The 22,234-nt window shown below is 37.4% G+C and overlaps 4 protein-coding genes across 6 annotated transcripts in view; 2 read left to right on the top strand and 2 right to left on the bottom strand.

Annotated features, from left to right (window-relative positions):
- nabp1a (nucleic acid binding protein 1a) overlaps window positions 1-2,966 on the top strand; it is a 4,008-nt gene extending 1,042 nt beyond the window's left edge. The window contains exons 3-7 of the mRNA XM_016238755.1: window positions 316-391; window positions 620-691; window positions 1,476-1,560; window positions 1,875-1,935; window positions 2,223-2,966. Of these exons, the coding sequence (XP_016094241.1) occupies window positions 316-391; window positions 620-691; window positions 1,476-1,560; window positions 1,875-1,935; window positions 2,223-2,425 (497 nt within the window). The 3' untranslated portion in view covers window positions 2,426-2,966. The remainder of the gene's footprint in view (window positions 1-315; window positions 392-619; window positions 692-1,475; window positions 1,561-1,874; window positions 1,936-2,222) is intronic.
- A 1,296-nt stretch (window positions 2,967-4,262) lies between these two features.
- ftcdnl1 (formiminotransferase cyclodeaminase N-terminal like 1) lies at window positions 4,263-8,958 on the bottom strand. 3 transcript variants are annotated; one of them, XM_016238753.1, is made up of 6 exons: window positions 8,755-8,958; window positions 8,286-8,402; window positions 8,074-8,169; window positions 7,806-7,961; window positions 7,348-7,536; window positions 4,263-6,135 (listed from the first exon to the last, which is right to left on the bottom strand). In XM_016238753.1, exons 2-6 carry the CDS (start codon window positions 8,398-8,400, stop codon window positions 5,699-5,701), a joined length of 993 nt encoding a protein of 330 aa, XP_016094239.1. In that variant the 5' UTR covers window positions 8,401-8,402; window positions 8,755-8,958; the 3' UTR covers window positions 4,263-5,698. The 3 variants fall into 3 exon arrangements, with proteins under 3 accessions (XP_016094239.1, XP_016094238.1, XP_016094240.1); XM_016238752.1 differs by having other exon boundaries at window positions 8,774-8,958; XM_016238754.1 differs by having other exon boundaries at window positions 8,799-8,958.
- Window positions 7,490-11,313, top strand: cunh2orf69 (chromosome unknown C2orf69 homolog). The gene is made up of 3 exons (XM_016238745.1): window positions 7,490-7,575; window positions 9,729-9,958; window positions 11,086-11,313. The coding sequence occupies exons 2-3, from the start codon at window positions 9,746-9,748 to the stop codon at window positions 11,311-11,313; spliced, it is 441 nt and encodes a 146-aa protein (XP_016094231.1). The 5' UTR covers window positions 7,490-7,575; window positions 9,729-9,745.
- Window positions 11,314-13,795: 2,482 nt separating this feature from the next.
- On the bottom strand, window positions 13,796-21,673 carry stk17b (serine/threonine kinase 17b (apoptosis-inducing)). Its single transcript, XM_016238751.1, has 7 exons — window positions 21,213-21,673; window positions 18,429-18,641; window positions 18,192-18,330; window positions 17,945-18,071; window positions 17,768-17,816; window positions 16,824-17,003; window positions 13,796-16,209 (listed from the first exon to the last, which is right to left on the bottom strand). The coding sequence occupies exons 1-7, from the start codon at window positions 21,332-21,334 to the stop codon at window positions 15,972-15,974; spliced, it is 1,068 nt and encodes a 355-aa protein (XP_016094237.1). The 5' UTR covers window positions 21,335-21,673; the 3' UTR covers window positions 13,796-15,971.
- Window positions 21,674-22,234: the final 561 nt, after the last annotated feature.

The raw sequence follows: 22,234 nt of genomic DNA, 5'->3' as shown, positions 1-22,234 counted from the left end.
TTGTGATACAATTTCACAGTATTACTGTTTTTATTTTTGATCAAATGAATTCAGCCTTAATAAGCATAAGTGACCTCTTTCAAAGCCATAAAAAAATCTTTCCAATCACAAAATTTTAACTGGTTATGTTATGTTATGTTTTATGTTCTGTTCTGTTCTGTTCTGTTCTGTTCTGTTCTGTTCTGTTATGTTATGTTATGTTATGTTATGTTATGTGTTGTTATTTTATTTACATTAAAAAGTAATATCAAAGTGAATGAAATTAAAAAGTACTAATTCCACAAAAAAAAAAAACTAAATTTATTGATGCTGGTTAACAAACAACCATCTCTGTGTGGGATGAGCTGGGCAGCCTCGTCCAGCCCGGGGACATCATCCGCCTTACGAGAGGGTACGGACCTCCTCCTGTCTGTCTGTGTAGTTCTTTTAGACCTTAGACGCTTTAAAACCCGTGTGGCTATTGATGGTCTAAATATGCGTAGCATCCTGTTAGACAGCATCGATAACTAGTGTAAGTGGTAACCGTGTACAGCGGATAAATGGATATGAATTAAGGCTTATGAACATGGTGCGTTGTGTACAGATGTTTGTTTTAACTTGGAAATGTTTGTCTGGCTAGGTATGCGTCAATCTGGAAGGGGTGCCTTACACTGTACACTGGAAGAGGAGGAGACTTACAGAAAATAGGAGAGTGAGTATTAAATCTTGCCTCACAATATATAAAGTGCAATATAATCATGTTGTGGTTTATCAGCATCGGGCAATAACCATGTCCACTTGACAGAAACCGGAATGGTAATTAACCCTTGTGTCGGTTCCAGAATCTAGTGACGGATGAATCATTGAGTAGATCATCTGGGGTTTTCCATGGTCATGGGAACCCTTACATCTCAGTTTTAATATTCTTGCTTTACAAGTCTGGAAAATTCATGGTAATGTCAATAGCATGGGTGTCCAGTCTTGTTCTTGGAGTATCACTTTCCTGTTTAGTTTCAACCCAATTTAAAGCCTTAAAAGCCTGCATGAAAGTGGCCCTCCATGAGCATAATTAGACACCCCTGGTCTGTAGTGAGATTAAATGTTTGAGTAAAGCATAAAATCCAAATTTATGTTAGTTCTGATCATGAACGTGGCAGATGTACTAGGCAAAAGGTGTGGGAGCACTGGTAATTTCAGCCATGGTCTCATTGATCATCACGAAATTCTCTCTCCACAAACACACACACACACACACACACACACACGTGTTTTTGTTATATGAAAACCTAGCCCTCAATCACTAAGTGTTTCTGTAGCTCAAACGGGAGAGCACGGCACCAGCAATGCCAAGGTCATGTTTGGTTCTCTGGGAATGCATGAACTGGTAACATGTACACCTTGAATGCAAGTCACTTGGAATAAAAACTTCTACCAAAGGCATACATGTAAATGCAAAGTCATTAAAAGCATATTTTATAATGTATTGTCTTTCACAGGTTCTGTATGGTGTATTCTGAGGTTCCTAATTTCAGTGAACCAAATCCAGAGCTGCTAGCACAAGCTATCCAGCAGAACAAGACGGTGAGTGCAGTCTTCCTGGTTATGCAAAATGGCACCTCAGTGTGATGCCTCAATGAGTATACTTCCTTTCAGTTATTTGCAAGCTTAAATTTGCTTGTTATTATGGAAAAACATGGCTTGTTTTGCATTCTACCTCATTTCAAAGTCTTTGTTTAGAACAGATAAATTGGAATGTAGAAGTAATTTATGCAGAAGCAAACATTTGGTTTGCTGCTGATGCACATTCAAATACTGAGCCATTAAACTGCATAACAGGAGGTGCTGGTTTATGACTAAAGTCAACAATGGTGTCTTATCTCTCATCCTCTCAATAGGGTAAAGAACAGCGGGGAAATTCTCCACCAAATCAAAATGCAGGTACTCCTGCGCAGACAGGTAAGCAAATATGGCTAGTGCTTCTCACAGTCTGTCGTACTAAGGTAACCAATGCTGATTTAGTAGTGGTGCAGTTGGAATCTGATCTGCTAGCAAAGGTTGCCGGTTCAATCTCAGAAATTTGATTTACTGCGATCCCGCTCCTGTTTGTACCTACTGTTGGCATACTGTAAGTTGCTTTTGATAAATGTCTGCTTAATGATGCAACTAGAGTAACCGCTGTAACGCCTATTACAGTGTCTGTTATGTTAAGTCAGTCACATTTCCTTTAACTATTTGTCCAACAGGAAATGGTACTGTGCCAGTATTTCCCAATAACAGTGCTGCACCTGTGCCTCGGGATCCCAATTTTGGGGCTCCAGGAAGACCAAATGGGCGTGTTCCAGGCAATGGACCACCCCCAGTAACTGCAGGGGGACCCCCTGCTCCACCCAAACCCACAGTTACCATTAGCAATGGCAGGGACCCAAGAAGGGCTTCAAAGAGATGAGACTGCAAAACCATTTCCATGTTCCCACTCCTCCCTAAAATCCCTCCACAAACCATACATGCAATACGCAAAACAATACTGCCAATCAAGAGATACGAGGTTCAGCTACTGTTTTACCACCTGTGCTTTTTGCTTTGTCATTCGCCAATATTTGCGTAGTATGATTTTATCATGAGAGGTTAGAATTCAAATTGTTAGTTAATGGTTGGCACACACTTTGCCCATTGAGTGCTGGTTCAGTGGCCCACTGTTTATTTCCTTTCCCTAAATGTGTTGAACTATACACCCTACTTGAACACTCAATGCACTTTCTTCTGTTAATTTATAGTGAATGCATTGTCATGTGATTCAGGAATGATTAACTGCTGTTGCAAATTGGGGAGTGAACTTCAAAGTGACTGATTGATTATATGGGTTCCCCACCCCTTTGGCCAAAAAAATTTACCAGAAGTGACCGTGTGAAAGGAACGGTGATAGTTTGATTGAACGCTTAGGATTATTTAATTAGGAATAAATCAAGAACAAAATATTGGGACATTAATCCCTGTGCTTGTAATTGTTCTACTTGGTCTTTTCAGTGGCATTTACATTGAATGAGACTGTTGCCTTTCATAGAGTGCAATGTGACTACACTGAAATATTCTTATACTGTTATACGGACGTTTAATGTTACATCTGCAGCTACATTTATTTCAATTAGCCCAGTAGTTTTAATACACTTTAACATTTGCCGCATGAGTAAAGCTAATGCATCTAGGCAAAGTGTTGCTTGTGCACAGGGTGGAATGTTTAATGCTTCTGGTTTAAAAAAAAAAAAAGTTGGACCATGAGGTGACTTGAAATTTTTCATATTTTGTGTCTAGCACCCAACTTTTTTTTTCTGTTGGAAGAATGATGTCACAACTATATTCATTCGGTCTGCCAGGTAAAGTATGTTACTGGGTGTTTTTATATTTCCAGTGCCAATGTAGGACCCAGATCAATTAATTTCATTGAATATGGATTGTGCAATATGTGACCGTATTAAGATATGGTCTAATACGTAATTTAATAGTTAATATTTTAATAGCATTGTTTTCATTTAGATATTTTTTTGTTTTGCCAGCTCATGTGATGTGCTTAGTGAGCAGCACTAAAATATGAGCCAGGGGTTTATTGTTAAGAAAAACACTGGATTAACTGTAAAATGCACTCCATTTTTGTGTTGGTGGCACGGTGAGTTTCTTTATGATTGTCTTAATTTACTTTGATTCATGCTTGTGAAAATGACCCAAGCATGTTCTACATTTTGTGTGTGTTTTTGGAACATCCTGAACTTTTAAAGAGGATTACCGTCAGCGCATTACAGCATTGATATCTGATTACAGGCTATACAATTTTGATGTATAGAGTTGTGATCATCTATGGCAGGGATCCTCAAATCTGGCCCAAGAGATCCACTTTCCTGCAGAGTTTAGCTCTAACCCTAATCAAACACACCTGAGCAAGCTAATCAATGTCTTCAGGATCATTAGAAAATCACAGGTAGGTGAGTTTGATCAGGGTTGGCAGCGCATTAGCCCTCCAGGGCAAGATTTGAGGAACCCTGTTATGGGAAGCTATATCATTATCATATAAAACTGGTCACGGGCCACGGCAATCAACTGCCATGAAGTCAAAATTGTGGCTTCAGTAATAGTTTTGCGGCTGCTTAGTGTCCCATTCTTATTTTAATCTGTACCAAATGTGGATTGCCTGAATTCAGAGGAAGTGTATGTAATTAGTGTTTACTGTCCCCAAGACTTTATTTTCTGTGCCATCTAGACCGTCTATATCATTATCATATAAAACTGGTCACGGGCCACGGCAATCAACCGCCATGAAGTCAAAATTGTGGCTTCAGTAATAGTTTTGCGGCTGCTTAGTGTCCCATTCTTATTTTAATCTGTACCAAATGTGGATTGTCTGAATTCAGAGGAAGTGTATGTAATTAGTGTTTACTGTCCCCAAGACTTTATTTTCTGTGCCATCTAGACCGGTTTTGATTTTTGACAACACTGGTGCAGCAAGTGCAATGTTTACAGGTGAGAGAAAAAAAACAGATGGAATCTTATGTTTAAAGCACCACATCACATTTAATTTGACCGTCTTTGTGCATAAGACTGTCTCTGTTTGACAGTATATTTCCCTTCCAGATGGAAGCATAACTGTAAGGTCAGGAATCCCATGCTTAGGTTTTATAATCCCATCAGTCAAGCACAAACTTGTGTGAATGTTTTGAAAACATGTTTATCGGAATTCTTGTTCCTCTGAAAAATATCACTTAAGTCAATCTTTAGCAGCTTGTGAAATTAGAGTTCCTGTTGTTGTCTGTACTTGCTAGCCCTGATATTCTTCCAATGCATTTTTGTAATAGTATGTGTAATCTAGTATGTGAGCAATAGGAAAGGCTTCCTCCCTCAAGCACTAAATCACCTAACTGTCCCAGATCTGACATCCCTAACTCTCCAAATGAGATCATCGAGGGGTAGTCAAACTGCCCTGGCCTAATTACCCTTTGTATAATTATATACACCTATGAGCAGAACATCATGTGATGAATAAGTACGGTTAATGAACCCATATTATGGCATTAAAACCTTTACATTCATACACAGAACTGCTTCAAATGCAGGAATTAAAAATATATCCATGTTACATGTTAACATATAAGGCACTCTATATAATATAGTTACTCCAAGCATGACTGTGCTTGTCCTATTTGAGCAAAACTTAATTATACCCAGAATGTGGGCTTTTTTCATCAACTTAAACTGACATAAAACATTAGATAAAAAGCATCATTAATCAGGCGTTTCAGGCTTTTGAGTTAATTAAAAGTTGAAATTCACATTGTAACCAAATGAATACTATTAATGAAAATTCTGTCATTTACTTACCCTCATGTCATTCCATACTTGCATTACTTTCTTCTGTAGAACTCTAAAGGAGATATTTGGAAAAATGTCCCAGTGTTTTTGTCTACACAATTTTTGGTTTGTTTACACAGTTTATGGTTACCACTGTTCCTAAAATTATTTTTTTGTGTTCTACAGAAGGACAATAAGACAGATAGGAGTTGGAGTGACATGAGGGCGAGTAAATAATGAAAGATTTGTCATTTTCGGCTGAAATATACCTTTAAGCACTGTTTTTGTAAACAAACAGGCAAGTTGTTGATGGCTCAATCAATGCCCTCTAATTAACCATTGATTGGTCTGCAATTTAGCACAGAAGTGAAAGCTTTTGGCTTGTTCACATGTGCACACGCTGCAGCTCTTTCCAGAACTCTCCAATGCCATTTGAGAGTGCTCCCTCTGCCAGTCTCTGGCACTCACGTGGGGTAAAGCCCACCAGGGCCGTACCCTTGATGGCCACACCATGGTGTCTAGCCAGTTCTGCTACTCGTGCTGTGATTAGTGAGGCTGGAGCATGGCAGAAGTTTTGCCCTCCAATGGTAAAGCTTGGCCATTTTTCCTCACCATAAGATAAAGACGGAGGACCACCTTGAAAACTCTCTACATTACAAGCGATCTCCACAGCACCTGCATGTGGTAGAGCCATGACCTGAACTCCAGGGATACCGCTAGGACTGGATTCACGGATTGCTGAAGCCACAATTCGTCCCACGGCCAGATCCTGGGTATCGATGGTCACGTTACAATTCATGACATAGGGGCTGGCTCCAACACCTGCAGATTAGATAACTGTTATTTGTTTTATTTGAGGGTTCAAATAGTAATTCAAATAATTGAAACACTCTCTTAAAGGGATAGCTCACTCAAAAATGTCATCATTTACAACCCTCATGTCGTGCCAAAACCAAAAAACCCCAATAAGGTCAAAAAGGCCTGAATTAAACCTGTTAATAAAAAAAGCTATCATATTTCTTTACAAAACACATATTGCAAACTATTCATGTATACCCAAATATAAAAAAAAATAGTCCAATCACTTGGAATTTAGCTATTAAATAGTATTATTTTGTTAAGTAGTTTTTTTTTTTTTTTTTTTAAGAAATTATGCTGATAGTTAAAACAAAAGCATATACTATCCATTAAAAACTTGTCCCATTCTTGGAGAAAATACATTAGATTATTACTTCTGTTGTGGTCTGTTAATTTATTGTGATGCAAAATCTACCTTGATGTTTCATTTATGTTCTAAATTCCGGAGGGTGAACAAAGGCCTCCTGTAGCGAATCGATGCGTTTTTGTAAGAAAAATATTCATATTCAAAACGTAATAATCACTTTAATGTAGCTTGCACCAACAGTTGTACATGGAAGCAGCTCTGGGAGGATGACGTAAGATGTCGGCGTTGCGCATGGGCCGGCGAGTCTCGTGAAAGCCAACGTTTGTTTACAGGAGCAAAGTTTCCTTACTTTAGCAAAGGAAAACCAATCTCCTCTTGGCTTATATCGAAATCCTCGTTTTGTACTTCTAATTCGTGACCGTTGTTTTGTTTTGATCTCTCCCCTGCGCTTCCGCGTTCGTCAGTTCTGAGCGGCACATGCGCAACGCCGACGTCCTACCTCATTCGCCCGGAGCTGCTTCTGTGTACAACAGTGAGTGCAAGCTAGATTAAATTGATTATTACATTTTAAATATGGTTATTTTTCTTACAAAAACACATCGATTTGCTACGGGAGGCCTTTGTTCACCCCCCGGAACCGTGAGGCACTTTTTATTATGGATGGATGCACTTTATTTCACTTCTTTTGAACTGATGAACTGCAACACCCACTGACTGCCATTAAACAGCTTGGAAGATCAAGTCAATTTTTATGTAACTCCGACTGGATTCGTCATATACGATCATATACACCTAGGATACCTTGAGGGTGAGTAATTCATTGGCTAATTTTCATTCTTGGGTGAACTAACCCTTTAAAAAAAAGTTACCTGTAACACCATATTTCCTTGTGGGCTGTGGTCCTACATCTGGCTGGATGGTTGACATATCCAAGACCTTTTTGAACCAGCCAATCTCCTTTCTCCTCTTAGCCAGACCTCGACGCTGAGGAGAATCAGCCCAGCCAAACAAAAAGACACTGGTACCTGTGACTCGTTCCGTTAGAGCCGTGGCTAATGCTACACAAAGAAAGAAAACAGCAGTGCTTAAACTTTAAGGTACATATAATAAAAATTACTTGACATATTCACACTGACACGAATCTAAATTCTAAAAATAATAATAATGGGTCCCTATCAATAATGCAATGTTGACCCCAAAATAACTAATGATGTTTGTGCTGTTTTTTTCTATTTTATGTATACTTTAAAACTACATTGTAACTGTTTTTATACTTTGCAACCTGGAGATGCATTTAAATGTCTTGTTTGCATGCATGGCCACATACCCTGGGCCAATTTTCCACAATCCTCAAGGCCCACCTCCTCCCCCAGTGGATAGAGAGGCACCAGATCCACTGCACCCATGCATGGGTGGATGCCCTCATGGACATTCATGTCAATCAGAGAGCATGCGCGCTCACAAGCCGACAGTACAGCCTCCCCTAAAATGGACGACAATAAAGAATGGCCTCTTTTGTACAATTAGCTACAAAGCAATTGTTATCGCAACTGGACATTTATTCAAACGTCTGGAAGGACGAGCAGGCAACTCACTTATTAGGTCAATGCTTGCAACAATAGTGATGACAGAGCGGTTGTAGTCAACATCATTGAAGATGTTTAGCACTGTGATGCCTTCACGCTTTTTTCCTTATGAAGGACAGATCCAGACAGTTTTGACACAACTCGTGTCCCAATGACTTCAGTTTAATAACCATTTTGAATTCATCTGAAAGTAATTAAAGGCACATTTTCTTCCGTCTCACCGTGTGTGTCAGTGATGGCTGATCTAGCCACTGTCTCCACCAGGTCTCTTCTCCGAGCTTCTGAGATGTTCAGGAGACATGCAACCAGCCGTCGACCCAGAGCAGAGCAGGACATCCCTCAAGAAAGCAGAAATACTTTACACCTTTACTGGCCCACAGACCCCAACCCAGGGACGCTACATTTTCTGTAACACTTTATAACCTTACTTAACAACATTGACTAATGCTTAACAGATAAAGTGGGGGATTTTTAAATTAGTTGACAGAAATGTCATGAGCATTTAAATTCTATTTGTTTTACTAATCTTCACGACGAAATTAACTTTCATGTTTGAAGTGTTGTGTAAGCTGATAAACGCTGGACAACACTATATTGATCAGTTTCTGTCTAACAGTCCAAAGTTTAGCATGCTCGTAGCTACTACAAAGAGGCAGAATAGATAATTTACAGATATTTTTCCTAACTGACTGACAAACAAACTTCGTACTTATTTTTCATGGACAATATGTTACTTGAAGGCGTTAAACTCCAGAGCAGCTCACATGCTCTTGCTCAGTCCCAGCGGTTTCCGCTAGCGCTAGCAATGAACGAATCGTTGAGTCGAAACTGTTCAATAAATCAGTTGAATCGTTTCACAAAACCGGTCTGAACGGAAAACTATGAATAAATAAAACGCACGCAAACAAATCTGTTATGAATATAATTATATTTTAACGTATCTAACAAAGAGATAATAAAATGAATTTAAGTATAATGTTTGGGTCCAAAGGGACTTTTTATTAGGGTTTTATTAGCTAAACAATGGCTGCAGCAAATTGACACATAAAGCATAATAAATAACTAATAAAGCAGTGCCTGTAGAACATTAGTGCCTGTAATATTTCTCGCCAGAATCAGGGACAGTATGATGTAAATCGCTGAATCCGTTTCTGAACCGATTCTTTGACGCGAATTGTTCAAAAGAACCGATCGAACCGACAAGAGTCAGGATTCCTGTCAAGATTCCACCTCCTGAAGTTTAAAAAGAATATGACTTTTGGGACAGTATATTAAATATAGTTGTGCCGCATTAATCACTACAGTGTTCTAGTCAAGCAGTCAATCCAAATGCGTTATGTATCGGCGCTGCCGCTGTTGACGAACGCGTCTGGACTCCGCGCATGCGCATCGTTGTCACAGTTTGACGCTCCAGTAAATGCCACTCGGCGGCGTTTGATATCAACAAATTATACGCCATACGTATTTCATTATCCTGAACTATTTTACGCTTCAAGTTTAACGGCTGAATGGGCACCGGATTAGTTCGGATCATGCGGCGTTATTCTTTGCTCTGGTTTTGCAGTGATGCTTTCAGTCTTAACGCTGCAGGTCGCGCAGTCGCCGCTACATAATCCTTTTGCTTATGGGAAGTATCCGATCAGTTGTGGCTTTTTTATCGCTAGCTGCTGTAGCGAGGAAGATGACCGCCGCGGCGGGGCTGTGCGGGCCCGGGACCTCTGCTGCTGCGCCCGCGCTGCGCCGCCTGACTTCAGTCCCCGGTTACGATCAAAACCGCCTAAATGATGTTCTGCTCCTAAGACCTGTCACGGAAACACAGAGACGATGCGACAACGAAACAGAGGACCTGCATCAAGGAAACGATCACGTAGTCTTCTTTCCTGGAGACATTCAGGTTGGTGCATGCATGTCTTCAGTAGCACTGACTGCATGCCCTGCTTTAAATGGCCTTTTAATCAATAATTATTAGGAAAGAGCTCAACATAGTCTTTTTTTTTTTACAAACTAGCAATAGGCATATTTTGGATCAAATCAAAAACTGTGTAAACAATATCTAATTCCTGTGTACTAAACTGTGGACCCCCTGTAAAACACCTCTTTGATTATTCACTGAAGTCATTTGATACAGTTTAGCTTCTGTTGCGACTGGGTTGGATCTCTGAATGTAGTTTTTCTTTAGACATTGAAAACAGGCCCAGGACACATTCTGCAGAAGTCTGTTTAGTTATCGCACATATGCCAGGTTTCTGAGGATTTCTGAATTCCTTTAGACTTGGGAGTGATGCTCATATTTTATTGTTCACATATCACATGCACATTATTTTCCAAGTTTATATTCTGGTTAAGCCTTAATTTTGAGAAATGAAAACGTAAAAAATGGTTGGTAATGTTTCTGAGGGGGGAAAAAAGGTATTTTATGCTCACCAAGACTGTATTTACAAAAAAATACAGTAATAACAGTAACATTGCAAAATATAATTACAATTTAAAATAATTGTTTTCTATATTAATATATTTTAAAATGTAAGTTATTACTGTGGTGGCAAAGCTTAATTTTCAGCTTAAATTTCATCATATGTCTGATTAAAAGGAACTTTTTTTTTTTTTAGATAAATGAAAAGACATGCACATTTAGTCCTGCTATTTTCTTCGAGGAGAATGTTAGTAAAACCTTAAATATACCTGAATTGTGTAAACACAAATTTTGGAATTTAAAATGGTGCGTTCATAGAAATTGATAGATTTTCAGAAGTCGTGGAAATTACTATAGTGAATAAAATTTTGTCATTATGTCCAGGTGCATCTGTACAATTTTAATCAGTGAGAAATGGCTCTCAATTCTCAGAAAATGCGATCTAAAAAGAAAAAAAAACAGCAATTACGAAAAGTCAAATTCCTTGGTACAGTGAGTTTGTTTCATATATATAGTATACAGTATATATATGCTAGGACTAAGTTTGTTAAACTTGACTATTCATCCCCTTTTCATATGCAACTTTCTCATTCTCATCCACCATGCAGAACTTTCAGCAGGAAATGGCTCTCCAGCCTGATGCTGCCCCATGGCAGTCCTGGAGTCTGGAGCGTGTCACCCTCACCCTGAGCCAACGCTTCCCTGGTTGCCATATCTGGGTCATCCGTGCATCCCGAATGTACCTACACAAGTTCAGCTGCTATCAGAACTTTGTAGAGAGCAACCTATTTGGAGCACCAGAACACACTCCAGACTACGGAGCCGTTCGCCACTGAATTGTGTAAACACAAATTTTGGAATTTAAAATGGTGCGTTCATAGAAATTGATAGATTTTCAGAAGTCGTGGAAATTACTATAGTGAATAAAATTTTGTCATTATGTCCAGGTGCATCTGTACAATTTTAATCAGTGAGAAATGGCTCTCATGTAAAATCATCACCTCCCTTATATTCAAAGGGCTCTCATTTCCCACAGCATAGAAAAAACCAAGAGAAATCTGAAAGTGCTTATTAATAATACATTTAATTTATGTTGTTAAATTAAAAAGCATGGATTTTTGTTCAAGTATGTATCCGTTATTACGTATGGATACTCTTGAATGAAAAAAAAAACGTATATTTTCTTTAGGAGTCCTGCTTAAGCATATAGTCTTACATCAGTGGATTTATCAGATGTTCATGTTCTATATTTGGTGTTTATTTGATTTGATAATCAAATTTAAAAAATCTAAGGATCTTCCATTAGAATCAAATGTACAGAATATATTTTTGGTCAGATGGAAAAAAAAAAACAATTTAAAATATTTTATTTACTAACTTGTAGTGAAATGTTTTATTGACTGCTTGATGGTTAGCATCTAAAACGATTCCAGTATTGAATCTCAGAAGACTAGGTGGTGCACTTTATTTGGATTGTTCTCTTGAATACATTGTATTACATGAATGTTGATTTTGCAATATCCTCAATGTAATGCGATGAATGTACTTCCTGCTTCATAGTCATTCCAGGCTGATGTAACTCAATAAAAATGTTGAAATGTTTGAGTGATCTGTTTAATTAGAAGAAATAATTGTATATATTTTTAAATATTAATTTAAATAATGCAATTCAAGTTGACATGAGATTAAGGAAAAGGTACAACATTAAATGCACACACACACACACACACATATATATTAGTGCTGTCAAACGATTAATTGCATCCAAAATAACATTTTTTGTTTACATAATATATGTATGTGTACTGTGTATATTTATTATGTATATATAAATACACACACATGCACGTATATCAGAAAATTTTTATTTTTATATATATTCATATAAATTATATGAATATAATTATACATACATATTTTCAAAATATATACTATATGTGTGTGTATTTATATATACTTAAATATACACAGAACACATGCATTATGCAAACAAAAACTTTTATTTTGGATGTGAATAATCATTTGACAGCACTAATATACATATATATATGTGTGTGCGTGTGTGAGATTGATTAGTTTAAAAAGCATAAAAATACTCTATCCTACTCTTTATCCTTGGATATAGATAGATAAATACTCTATATCCTTGAACTTAGTGAAAGGCAGTTTGCTTAACATTTTTATTATTATTATTAGCATGGAAAATTAGTCAGATGACGCATTTCAGAAGTATAAGTATTTATTCAAGTCTGACATGTCAGAGCTAGATTTTATTTACTAACTTGTAGTGAAATGTTTTATTGACTGCTTGATGGTTAGCATCTAAAACGATTCCAGTATTGAATCTCAGAAGACTAGGTGGCGCACTTTATTTGGATTGTTCTCTTGAATACATTGTATTACATGAACGTTGATTTTGCAATATCCTCAATGTAATGCGATGAATGTACTTCCTGCTTCATAGTCATTCCAGGCTGATGTAACTCAATAAAAATGTTTAAATGTTTGAGTGATCTGTTTAATTAGAAGAAATAATTGTATATATTTTTAAATATTAATTTAAATAATGCAATTCAAGTTGACATGAGATTAAGGAAAAGGTACAACATTAGATGCACACACACACACACACACACACACACACATATATATATGTATATTAGTGCTGTCAAACGATTAATTGCATCCAAAATAACATTTTTTGTTTACATAATATATGTATGTGTACTGTGTATATTTATTATGTATATATAAATACACACACATGCACGTATATCAGAAAATTTTTATTTTTATATATATTCATATAAATTATATGAATATAATTATACATACATATTTTCAAAATATATACTATATGTGTGTGTATTTATATATACTTAAATATACACAGAACACATGCATTATGCAAACAAAAACTTTTATTTTGGATGTGAATAATCATTTGACAGCACTAATATACATATATATATGTGTGTGCGTGTGTGAGATTGATTAGTTTAAAAAGCATAAAAATACTCTATCCTACTCTTTATCCTTGGATATAGATAGATAAATACTCTATATCCTTGAACTTAGTGAAAGGCAGTTTGCTTAACATTTTTATTATTATTATTAGCATGGAAAATTAGTCAGATGACGCATTTCAGAAGTATAAGTATTTATTCAAGTCTGACATGTCAGAGCTAGGAAATTTTAAATAAATCAATGGCGTTGTATGAGGGATGTTGTCTTTAAAAACAAAATTGAAAATGTTTGTTATGAGTCATAAATCAACAACATACATAATATATTAAGGGTACATCCTTTACAACTCTAGACTGTCAATGGCTTTATTAGAATTTGAGCATCATTTATTCTAGCACATATAACTCAAAATACAGTTTTCATCATGAAATGAAGTATCTTCAATTATCAGTTTTCACTAATCCTGCCTAAGATAGAAAGAGAATCGAGAAAGTTTATCCCTTAAGTGTCCTTACAAAGTTTGTCACAAGCTTTCTGCAAATGCCACAGTGACTGCTCAGAAATGCTCTCCAAAGCCTGGTCTATTCTCTATTGAATTCCAGCTTCAAATACCTCACGGCCCTTAAACATTATTGAGGCTGTTTCCCAGGCAAGGAATAGATTCAAGTTTTCCTTTAAGATGACAGCATACAGTGAGCACACGACCGTGACAAGAGCCTCTCGTCTTAGGAGACAATAGCCCTATTATGATTGCAGACTGGTGACATCTCTGGGAAACCGTAAGGCCCTGAGCACACAAACACACATGAGCTCTTCACACCTCTTTAAACAGAGAACAATAACCGAAGGGCACAACCTTAAGACTGAATTCTGCAATACTAACATTTCCAGTTCTAACAGCCACTCAACAAAATAGTACACCAATAAAGCTTAAGCTGATCTAGTTGTATTTGCTGCATTACTACACACTTTCTGATGTGCAGACGACTTTCCACCACAATATTCTAACATTCATTTGCCTTCATTCCAGAATTCACACCCTGTACTTTCATCACAGCCAAACATACTTCACCATCCGAACATAACCATATAAATTTGACAATAACAGCCATCTTTGATAACCCATCTTTTCATGCCCTATTTAATCCAAGACCATAAATATAACTTAAAACTGTTCTCCTTTCTAAATCCCACTGAATACATATACATCTCCATGACCAAAAGACATAGAAATGATTAAGTTAAATACAACAGGCCATCAGTTTAAAGGGTCTACCAGTATCTCAATTAAAACAGGATAAACATTAACAATAATATAGCCACAGAAATGTGCTGCACCGGTATTACAGAAGATCAAGTCGGGTTGTTCGGCTCAAGCATATAAAAAATGCACACAAAGGCACTCGAGAAATATACACTGGTAAACTGTGCAGTTACAGCTAACCCTGAGAACAAGACTCGGAATGAACGAAGACTGAAACCTCCATCAGTTAACAGCATTAGCTTAGAAACACCTGTACAAAAAAAGGTAACAAAACCCCTGAGTTACCTCAGATTGGTGCATAGATAAAAACTGTCATTTCAAGATTATGTATATCATAGACCATAACAGGCATTGAGATACTAGGCGCCTGCCATGGGGAAATGCTAGAATGTTGCTTAATAGTTTATTTTACAATAAATTGGCAATAAAAAAGGAAATATTTAAAACAAAAATAATTTTAAAACCGATACAGTTGATTTACTAAATTTAAAGTGGTTAAAAATATTTTCCCTTATTTCAGTGACACAAACACATATAATAGAAGGTTTAAGTGCTTTCCTGCATTCCTTTAGTCATTATCTAAGAGGAAGATCTGTGACCAATACAAACACATATTTGTGTTATCCAGGGTGTGTTGTGCGTGTTTAAGTTGAGTCACATTTTTATGGAGCCCACTAATGTGTCAATGCCACAAGAAAGAAGAGAAATGTAAGACAAAACACACAGCCATTCACCGAGAGCATTCCTGCACTGAACCTTTCTAACAGACCATCGCAATAGGTGTTTTTGAATTAACAGGGTCTAATCATACAAACTCTTTCTGATGTTGAGACACAAAGAGCAAAGAGACTCTTTAGTGTGCTCAGACACTCTCATCCTTCATTAAAGCAGAATTAAAGCTCTCGAGCGTGTCTTTTTCAAAGTGCAGTAATGGAAATAGTGTTGAGAATAACATGGGCTGAGATCAGCAGAAAATTAAATCGATACTGAATGGCAATTAAAATATTCAAATGAATCATTTCAAATCCAAAGATGGCAGGAAAAGGCATCTTGAGACAGGACAGCAACATAGATATTTAGATTCTCACTATTATAATATTAACATTACACTAGATTGGGCCCTTTTGTAAAATAAAATCATCTTTGGTTGGCCAAAGGATATTGAAAACGGCATTAGGACAGAAGCGTGTTTGCTGGTGCTGTGTGGGGGCCAACAAAACGGACCAAAAATGCTATTCAGTGCAAGTGCGTTTCCCTTTCGGATCAGCACAAGTGGTCTCCGTCGCCCGTGGCTGACATGCCCTCCTCAAAACGAAACCTCTTGGCGTGCGGTGAGTCCAGAATGTTCTCCTTGTCTTCGGGATCCTCGGGTGGCGCGGACCACTTCCCACCGAAACTCCTTTCCCGTGGAGTGCGTGGGGTCACGGGGATCGGATCAAAACCTGGACAATGGAGCCACAGCCAGGGATGGGTCATGCAATCGGCTGCACTGGGACGATCCCTGATAAAGCAGGGGAGAAATCACGTAAAGGACTTTGATATGTGGCTGAATGGAAAACATTCTGATACTATTATGCTGAAACAGTAAAGAGTAGTAATAAAACCAAAGTACATTAATTAGTTTATGACAGCAAGTGGAAATCTACCATACCAAACTTTTTGCTGCCATTTTTGCTTAACAGTCTGACCTCATTTAATCTCAGTTGCTTTCAGGCTTAAATGTTTTCTGCAAATGTGTGAATGTCTGAAGACAAATGAAAAGAAAATGAAACCTGGACTTTATACTTTGTGATAACCAATAGTTATACAATCTATGGCAATGGGGAAAGTCAATATTCTGGAAGAACTTTGAGCCATATAAGAGTGATCATTGGACAAGTTCATTTGTAAGCCTGTTGAAATTACTTCATTTCTGAAACTATGTTTTGCATAATAAAATTTGTATGACCCTGAATAATTACCGCTCTGTCAGTGGGAAAGAGTTTCCCATAGCACTTATCATATGACTCTTCATCTAGAAGCACTAGCTTACATTATATTGCGCAGCACTGAGCTTGGCAAACAAGCTTCACTTCCTCTAACTGTCTGAAATCAGAGTCGCAAGGGCAGACTCACTCTGGTGCTTTGACCAGCAGTTTCTGGACGAAGTCGACAGCCAGTTCAGACACTCTTGAGAAAGCCTCTCTGCTGTAGTCCACGTTCACCTGGGATACATTTAGGAAGGTCTCCTGTTTATCCTCGCCAGCGAAGGGAGACTCTCCTGTCACCAGCATATAGGTGATCACGCCCACACTCCTAATATCAACAGACACACAATCAGTTAAAAACCAGCTTAAACAACAACATATGACACCAAACATGAAATATCCCTTGTTAGCACAAAGTGTTTTGCCTCTAGTATCAGACCATCCTGCTGCTACCTCAGCTGGTTTTCTAGTCTCGCATCTCCCTGCCTGATCATGCTGGTCTATTGGCTGGTTTTAGATGGTTTCGAGGCACATTTTAGCTTACGACATTCTAGCTCATTTTGAATAAAATTAAGCAACATTGATGTTAATAAGAAATGTTTGTGAACACCAAAGCAGCATATTACAATGACTTCTGAAGGATCGTGTGACACTGAAGACTTGAGTAATGGCTGCTGAAAATTCAGATTTACCATCACAGGAATAAAGTACATTTTAAAATATATTCAAATAAATATTTTTTTCAAACATTTGTAATAATATTTCACAATAATAATGGTTTCACTGTATTTTTAAATACAGTCTTGGGGAGCACAAGAGAAATCTTTAAAAACGTTTACAAATATTTTTACTGACGCCAAACTTTTGAACAGTAGTATATTTTGTTTCTTTACTTGGCAGAATATGGTATAAGCATGTGATGGCCAGACTTTTCACTACATTCAGAGTATAAACAGAAAACTGTCTAATGACCATTGGAATTTCCATGACCTTCTACAATTTTATTAATGTCCCATGACTTTTCCAGGTCTGGATATGACCCTGTGGGAACCTTGTATATTGAAACACCTGATGAAAAAGATTAAGACTCACCAGAGGTCTGTTGCTGTGGTGATTGGTTCATAGTTCAAGATCTCAGGGGCTGGATATATCATAAAAAGCAAACATTAATCACCAAATAAATCACTTTCACTAAACATGCACTCTTCTGTGTTGTGAACACAGAGCTATGTGTGAATTTGAAAATTAATGGCACTGAATAAACCTTACCAACATACTCAGGGGTTCCCAGAATCTCTCTGAGCTCCCCAGCAGAGCCCAACCTGCGGGCCAAGCCAAAATCCACTATCTTTATATCCCCCAATGGGCTCAGATTCGTCAGGAGAATATTCTGGGGCTGAATGAAAGAAAAACATTGTCTCAATAATAAATAAAACTAGTGTACTTTAGAAGAAATATAGATCATCTCATTCAAAATGTGTCCAAGGAAGGTGTTGAAGGCAGCCGTGCATCTGACCTTTAAGTCCAGGTGGACCACGCTGCTCTGGTGCAGTAGGTGAATTCCCTCAAGCATCTGTCGGATCAGACGAGTGATCTGACCTTCGGGCAGCAGCTCCTCTGACACACAGTGGTCAAATATCTCACCACCCGCCGCACTGGCGCACAAACACATTCACAGTTATTCTTAGTACTGAGCTCAACAATTGTTCCGTGAACTGGGCGTACAATTGATATATCAAATCACATCACTCACTATTCCAGCATTAGAACGAGGTCATGATCGGTCTCATATACAGAGTGCAGGTTCACCACACGAGGGTTGTTCTTTGCCGCCTCTAAAACAGCGATCTCATGAACGACCTCCACCCTGCAGTCGCGACCTCGTCGCCGCTTCTTGATGAACTTTGCAGCGAAGACTTTCCCTGTGGCCTTTTCCGCACACCTCTTCACCACTGCAAACTTCCCCCTGAGGAAGACAAACAGAAATAGAAAAAATATAGAGAAAGAATAAAATGTGACCCTGGACCACAAAACCAGTCATAAGGGTCAATTTTTCTAAATTGAGATTTATACATCATATGAAAGCTGAATAAATACGCTTTCCATTAATGTATGGTTTGTTAGGATAGGACAATATTTGGCCGAGATACAACTATTTGAAATCTGGAATCTGAGGGTGCAAATGAAGTTCTTAGCAGTGCATATTACTAATCAAAAATTAAGTTTTAATATATTTACAGTAGGACATTTACAAAATATCTTTATGGAACATGTTCTTTACTTAATATCCTAATGATTTTGGCATAAAAGAAAAATCAATAATTTTGACCCATACAATGTATTTTTGGCTATTGCTACAAACATACCCCAGCGACTTAAGACTGGTTTTGTGGTCCAGGGTCACAAATGAGCATAATGGAGGCAGAATGTGTCAAATGGAAATTTTTAAGTTATAAATAAAGTACCTAAAGTTCTAATATCTTTTTTTTATGATGCACTTTAAAGATGTCACAGTTTGCATGCAATCAGTCACACCTAAAGCAGTTCTCTCATTCACAGTTTCACACTAAAGCTCTTACTGACACAGATAGTTATTAAATGATTCAAACCCTCCATTAGATGTTCTCACAGCTTAATATCAGGTTAGATGACTGATGTGGGCCAGTCTTTACTGTAAAAACTGCAATTACTGTCACAACATGAACAGGTGAGACATTAGTATATAAGCATATACTCAAAATCAATCCCACAATTCTTTGGACCAGACTGTAAACAGATTTTGTTATAATATATTATGTTAGGGTGTATCATACTGTGCTGTACTGTATACCGCGCATACTGTACCCATTTAGATCTTGGAAAAGTGTAAAGAAAAAAAAAAAAAAGTCAAAGCAGAGTCTAAATCAAAACTGTAAAAATGTATATACTACCTATCAAAAGTTTGTGAAATAGACTTCTGTACCAACCAAGCTAAAAATAAATAAATAAATAAATAAAAAACCAGTAAAAACTGTAATATTGGGAAATATTAAATCACAACGGTTTTCTATTTTAGTATATTTTAATATGCAACAACCATTACCCCAATCTTTAGTATCATATCCTTTAAAAATCATTTTAATATGCTGATTTGAGCAACATTTCATCTAATTATTAATGTTGAACACAGCAGCTAAACAGCTACTTGATATTTTTGTGAAAACCATGACTTTTTTTCAGGATTCTTTGATGATTAGAAAGTCCAGAAAAACAGCATTTATTTGAAATCTTTTGTAACATCTTTAATGTCACTTTTGATTAATTTAATGTAGCTATTTATTTATAAAAAAAAAAACAGACCTCAAATATTTTGAATTGTGTATATCAATATGATAACGAAAACCCTGCGTATGACTAGAATCAATACTGATATTTCCATGATTGCTTAGCATTTTAATCATTTCTGTGACTCTCTCAGACCAGGGAAAAATCCCTGACATTTCAAGGTATTTTCCAATGCAAGTAAACACCAATACGATTCAAAACGAAACTGCTCTATTTGAACAACTTTGCATGTCTTCAACTCATAAAAACCATGTAACAATTAACGGTATTCCCACTCATATTTACTAGTTTATTTGCACAGAACTGCACCTTCCTCCACAGAAACAAACAACAAAACATCTTCTCACTGAAGACTTAAAACTGTAAGTGAACTGTGAAATAATTTCCTGTTAAACAACACAGCCAGCAGCATAAAAACACCCCGAATAAGGCTGTATGCAAATGGTGAGAGAGAAAGAGGAAGAGACCAATGTCACTTCCTCTTTCTCAGTATTCACGGTTCAATCTACAGTACAGCACTCTGTCATATCTTGAAATTCTGTGATACTCAAGTACTGTCATGTTTAATGAAATAAAGTACTTGTCACTAGTAGTTTTAGGGAACTATAGCTTGTTTTTGTAGTCTCAATTTATTGCTCTACACATCATCTCATGTCTTTGAGTATGTGTTTATAGTTTGAATATTTATTATTACAATTTAGTATCAAATGATTCTTAAGATATCATTCTACAGTAGTCAACATTTGAAGTGGATCAAAAAAGTTCATCAAAGTTGTCCTAAGACAAGAACACATTTTGGCTTTAGGACAACTTTGATGAAAGGTTTTGATCCACTTCAAATGTTGACTACTGTAGAATGATATCTTAAGAATCATTTGATACTAAATTGTAATAATAAATATTCAAACTATAAACACATACTCAAAGACATGAGATGATGTGTAGAGCAATAAATTGAGACTACAAAAACAAGCTATAGTTCCCTAAAACTACTAGTGACAAGTACTTTATTTCATTAAACATGACAGTACTTGAGTATCACAGAATTTCAAGATATGACAGAACAGAAACTCATGCATATACATATTTACATCATCATGTGTGCAGTCACTTTAATGTTCATCAACATACATAAAAGCTTTATGACAACATCAAATGAAACATGGAAACACTTAAAATACATCTTTAAGGTAATGAGGAGTATTTTACACACCTGCCCAGCTCGTTGCTCATGTCAAACACGGCGTCCAGAGGATCCGTGTGGATGTGAGTGTGGATCTCTGACAGCAGAGCCGAGGATCCACTGCGACTGTCCAGCCTCCTCCGGGCCATCATCTCCAGCGAGTGTCCCGCAAGTGTCCAGTCAATCTGCAGACCGCTTATTATCACTTAGCCAGCACTTTGCTCATGTTCAGACTCACTACCAGGAGAAAAACAACACCCACTGCCACCGTCCTCTTCACGGTGTTCACGCCGTCAACGGCGAAATGGCTTTAGTAAGAGTTTAGTTCGCGGTTATTCAGAAAGAGTTAACAATAAATTAACTTAAGTCGCTTTAGTGGAGTTCAGTTGAGTTTGAACACGATAACCGATGCGAAGAGCTTCCAGCTAGCGCAGATTAGCTCATTTAGCTTTCAAAGATAACGCTAAAACTCCCAGATTAAACTCTGTCCTTTATTTTAAGAGTTTAGTTCGCGGTTATTCAGAAAGAGTTAACAATAAATTAACTTAAGTCGCTTTAGTGGAGTTCAGTTGAGTTTGAACACGATAACCGATGCGAAGAGCTTCCAGCTAGCGCAGATTAGCTCATTTAGCTTTCAAAGATAACGCTAAAACTCCCAGATTAAACTCTGTCCTTTATTTAGACAAACGTACAAAGAGATTCGCCTCATTTTGTTAAAAATACACACCGACCGACAGACAGCGCTGTGTTTCACGCAGGACAAAATCACTTCACTAAAGTTTAGAACGGACACCCTCCTCCTCTTCTCACGGGAACAACAGCGGACAAACTATCTAATAAACTCTGAAAGAAGCTGAACGCAGAGTAAACGCTTGTCTGGCTAACTAGTCTAGTCCATGCTGAGGTAAATCGGTTTCGATTCGTAGATTCGCCTCTTGTCCACCGGCTCCAGCGCTACGTCACCTCTATCGTCATCTGATGATCGTTAGAATATTCGCCCATTGTACGACAGACAGACAGACAGAGAGAGAGAGAGAGACAGACAGACAGAC

The sequence above is a fragment of the Sinocyclocheilus grahami genome, unplaced genomic scaffold (genome assembly GCF_001515645.1).
Source record: "Sinocyclocheilus grahami isolate Dianchi unplaced genomic scaffold, SAMN03320097.WGS_v1.1 scaffold547.1, whole genome shotgun sequence".
Classification (NCBI taxonomy): Eukaryota; Metazoa; Chordata; class Actinopteri; order Cypriniformes; family Cyprinidae; genus Sinocyclocheilus; species Sinocyclocheilus grahami.
This window is presented reverse-complemented; position numbering and strand designations above follow the sequence as displayed.

Excerpts from the sequence above, each read along its gene's own strand:
- ftcdnl1 (XM_016238753.1), bottom strand. The coding sequence starts at position 8,400 with ATGTCCTGCTCTGCTCTGGGTCGACGGCTGGTTGCATGTCTCCTGAAC. Across the intron at positions 7,537-7,805 it reads TTGTGGAAAATTGGCCCAGG|CATTAGCCACGGCTCTAACG; the intron begins GTATGTGGCCAT and ends TTCTTTGTGTAG. Across the intron at positions 6,136-7,347 it reads AAGGAAATATGGTGTTACAG|GTGTTGGAGCCAGCCCCTAT; the intron begins GTAACTTTTTTT and ends TCTAATCTGCAG.
- stk17b (XM_016238751.1), bottom strand. The coding sequence starts at position 21,334 with ATGATGGCCCGGAGGAGGCTGGACAGTCGCAGTGGATCCTCGGCTCTG. Across the intron at positions 18,642-21,212 it reads ATGAGCAACGAGCTGGGCAG|GGGGAAGTTTGCAGTGGTGA; the intron begins GTGTGTAAAATA and ends TGTCTTCCTCAG. Across the intron at positions 16,210-16,823 it reads CTGCTGGTCAAAGCACCAGA|GGATCGTCCCAGTGCAGCCG; the intron begins GTGAGTCTGCCC and ends CTGCTTTATCAG.
- cunh2orf69 (XM_016238745.1), top strand. The coding sequence starts at position 9,746 with ATGACCGCCGCGGCGGGGCTGTGCGGGCCCGGGACCTCTGCTGCTGCG. Across the intron at positions 9,959-11,085 it reads TCTTTCCTGGAGACATTCAG|AACTTTCAGCAGGAAATGGC; the intron begins GTTGGTGCATGC and ends TCCACCATGCAG.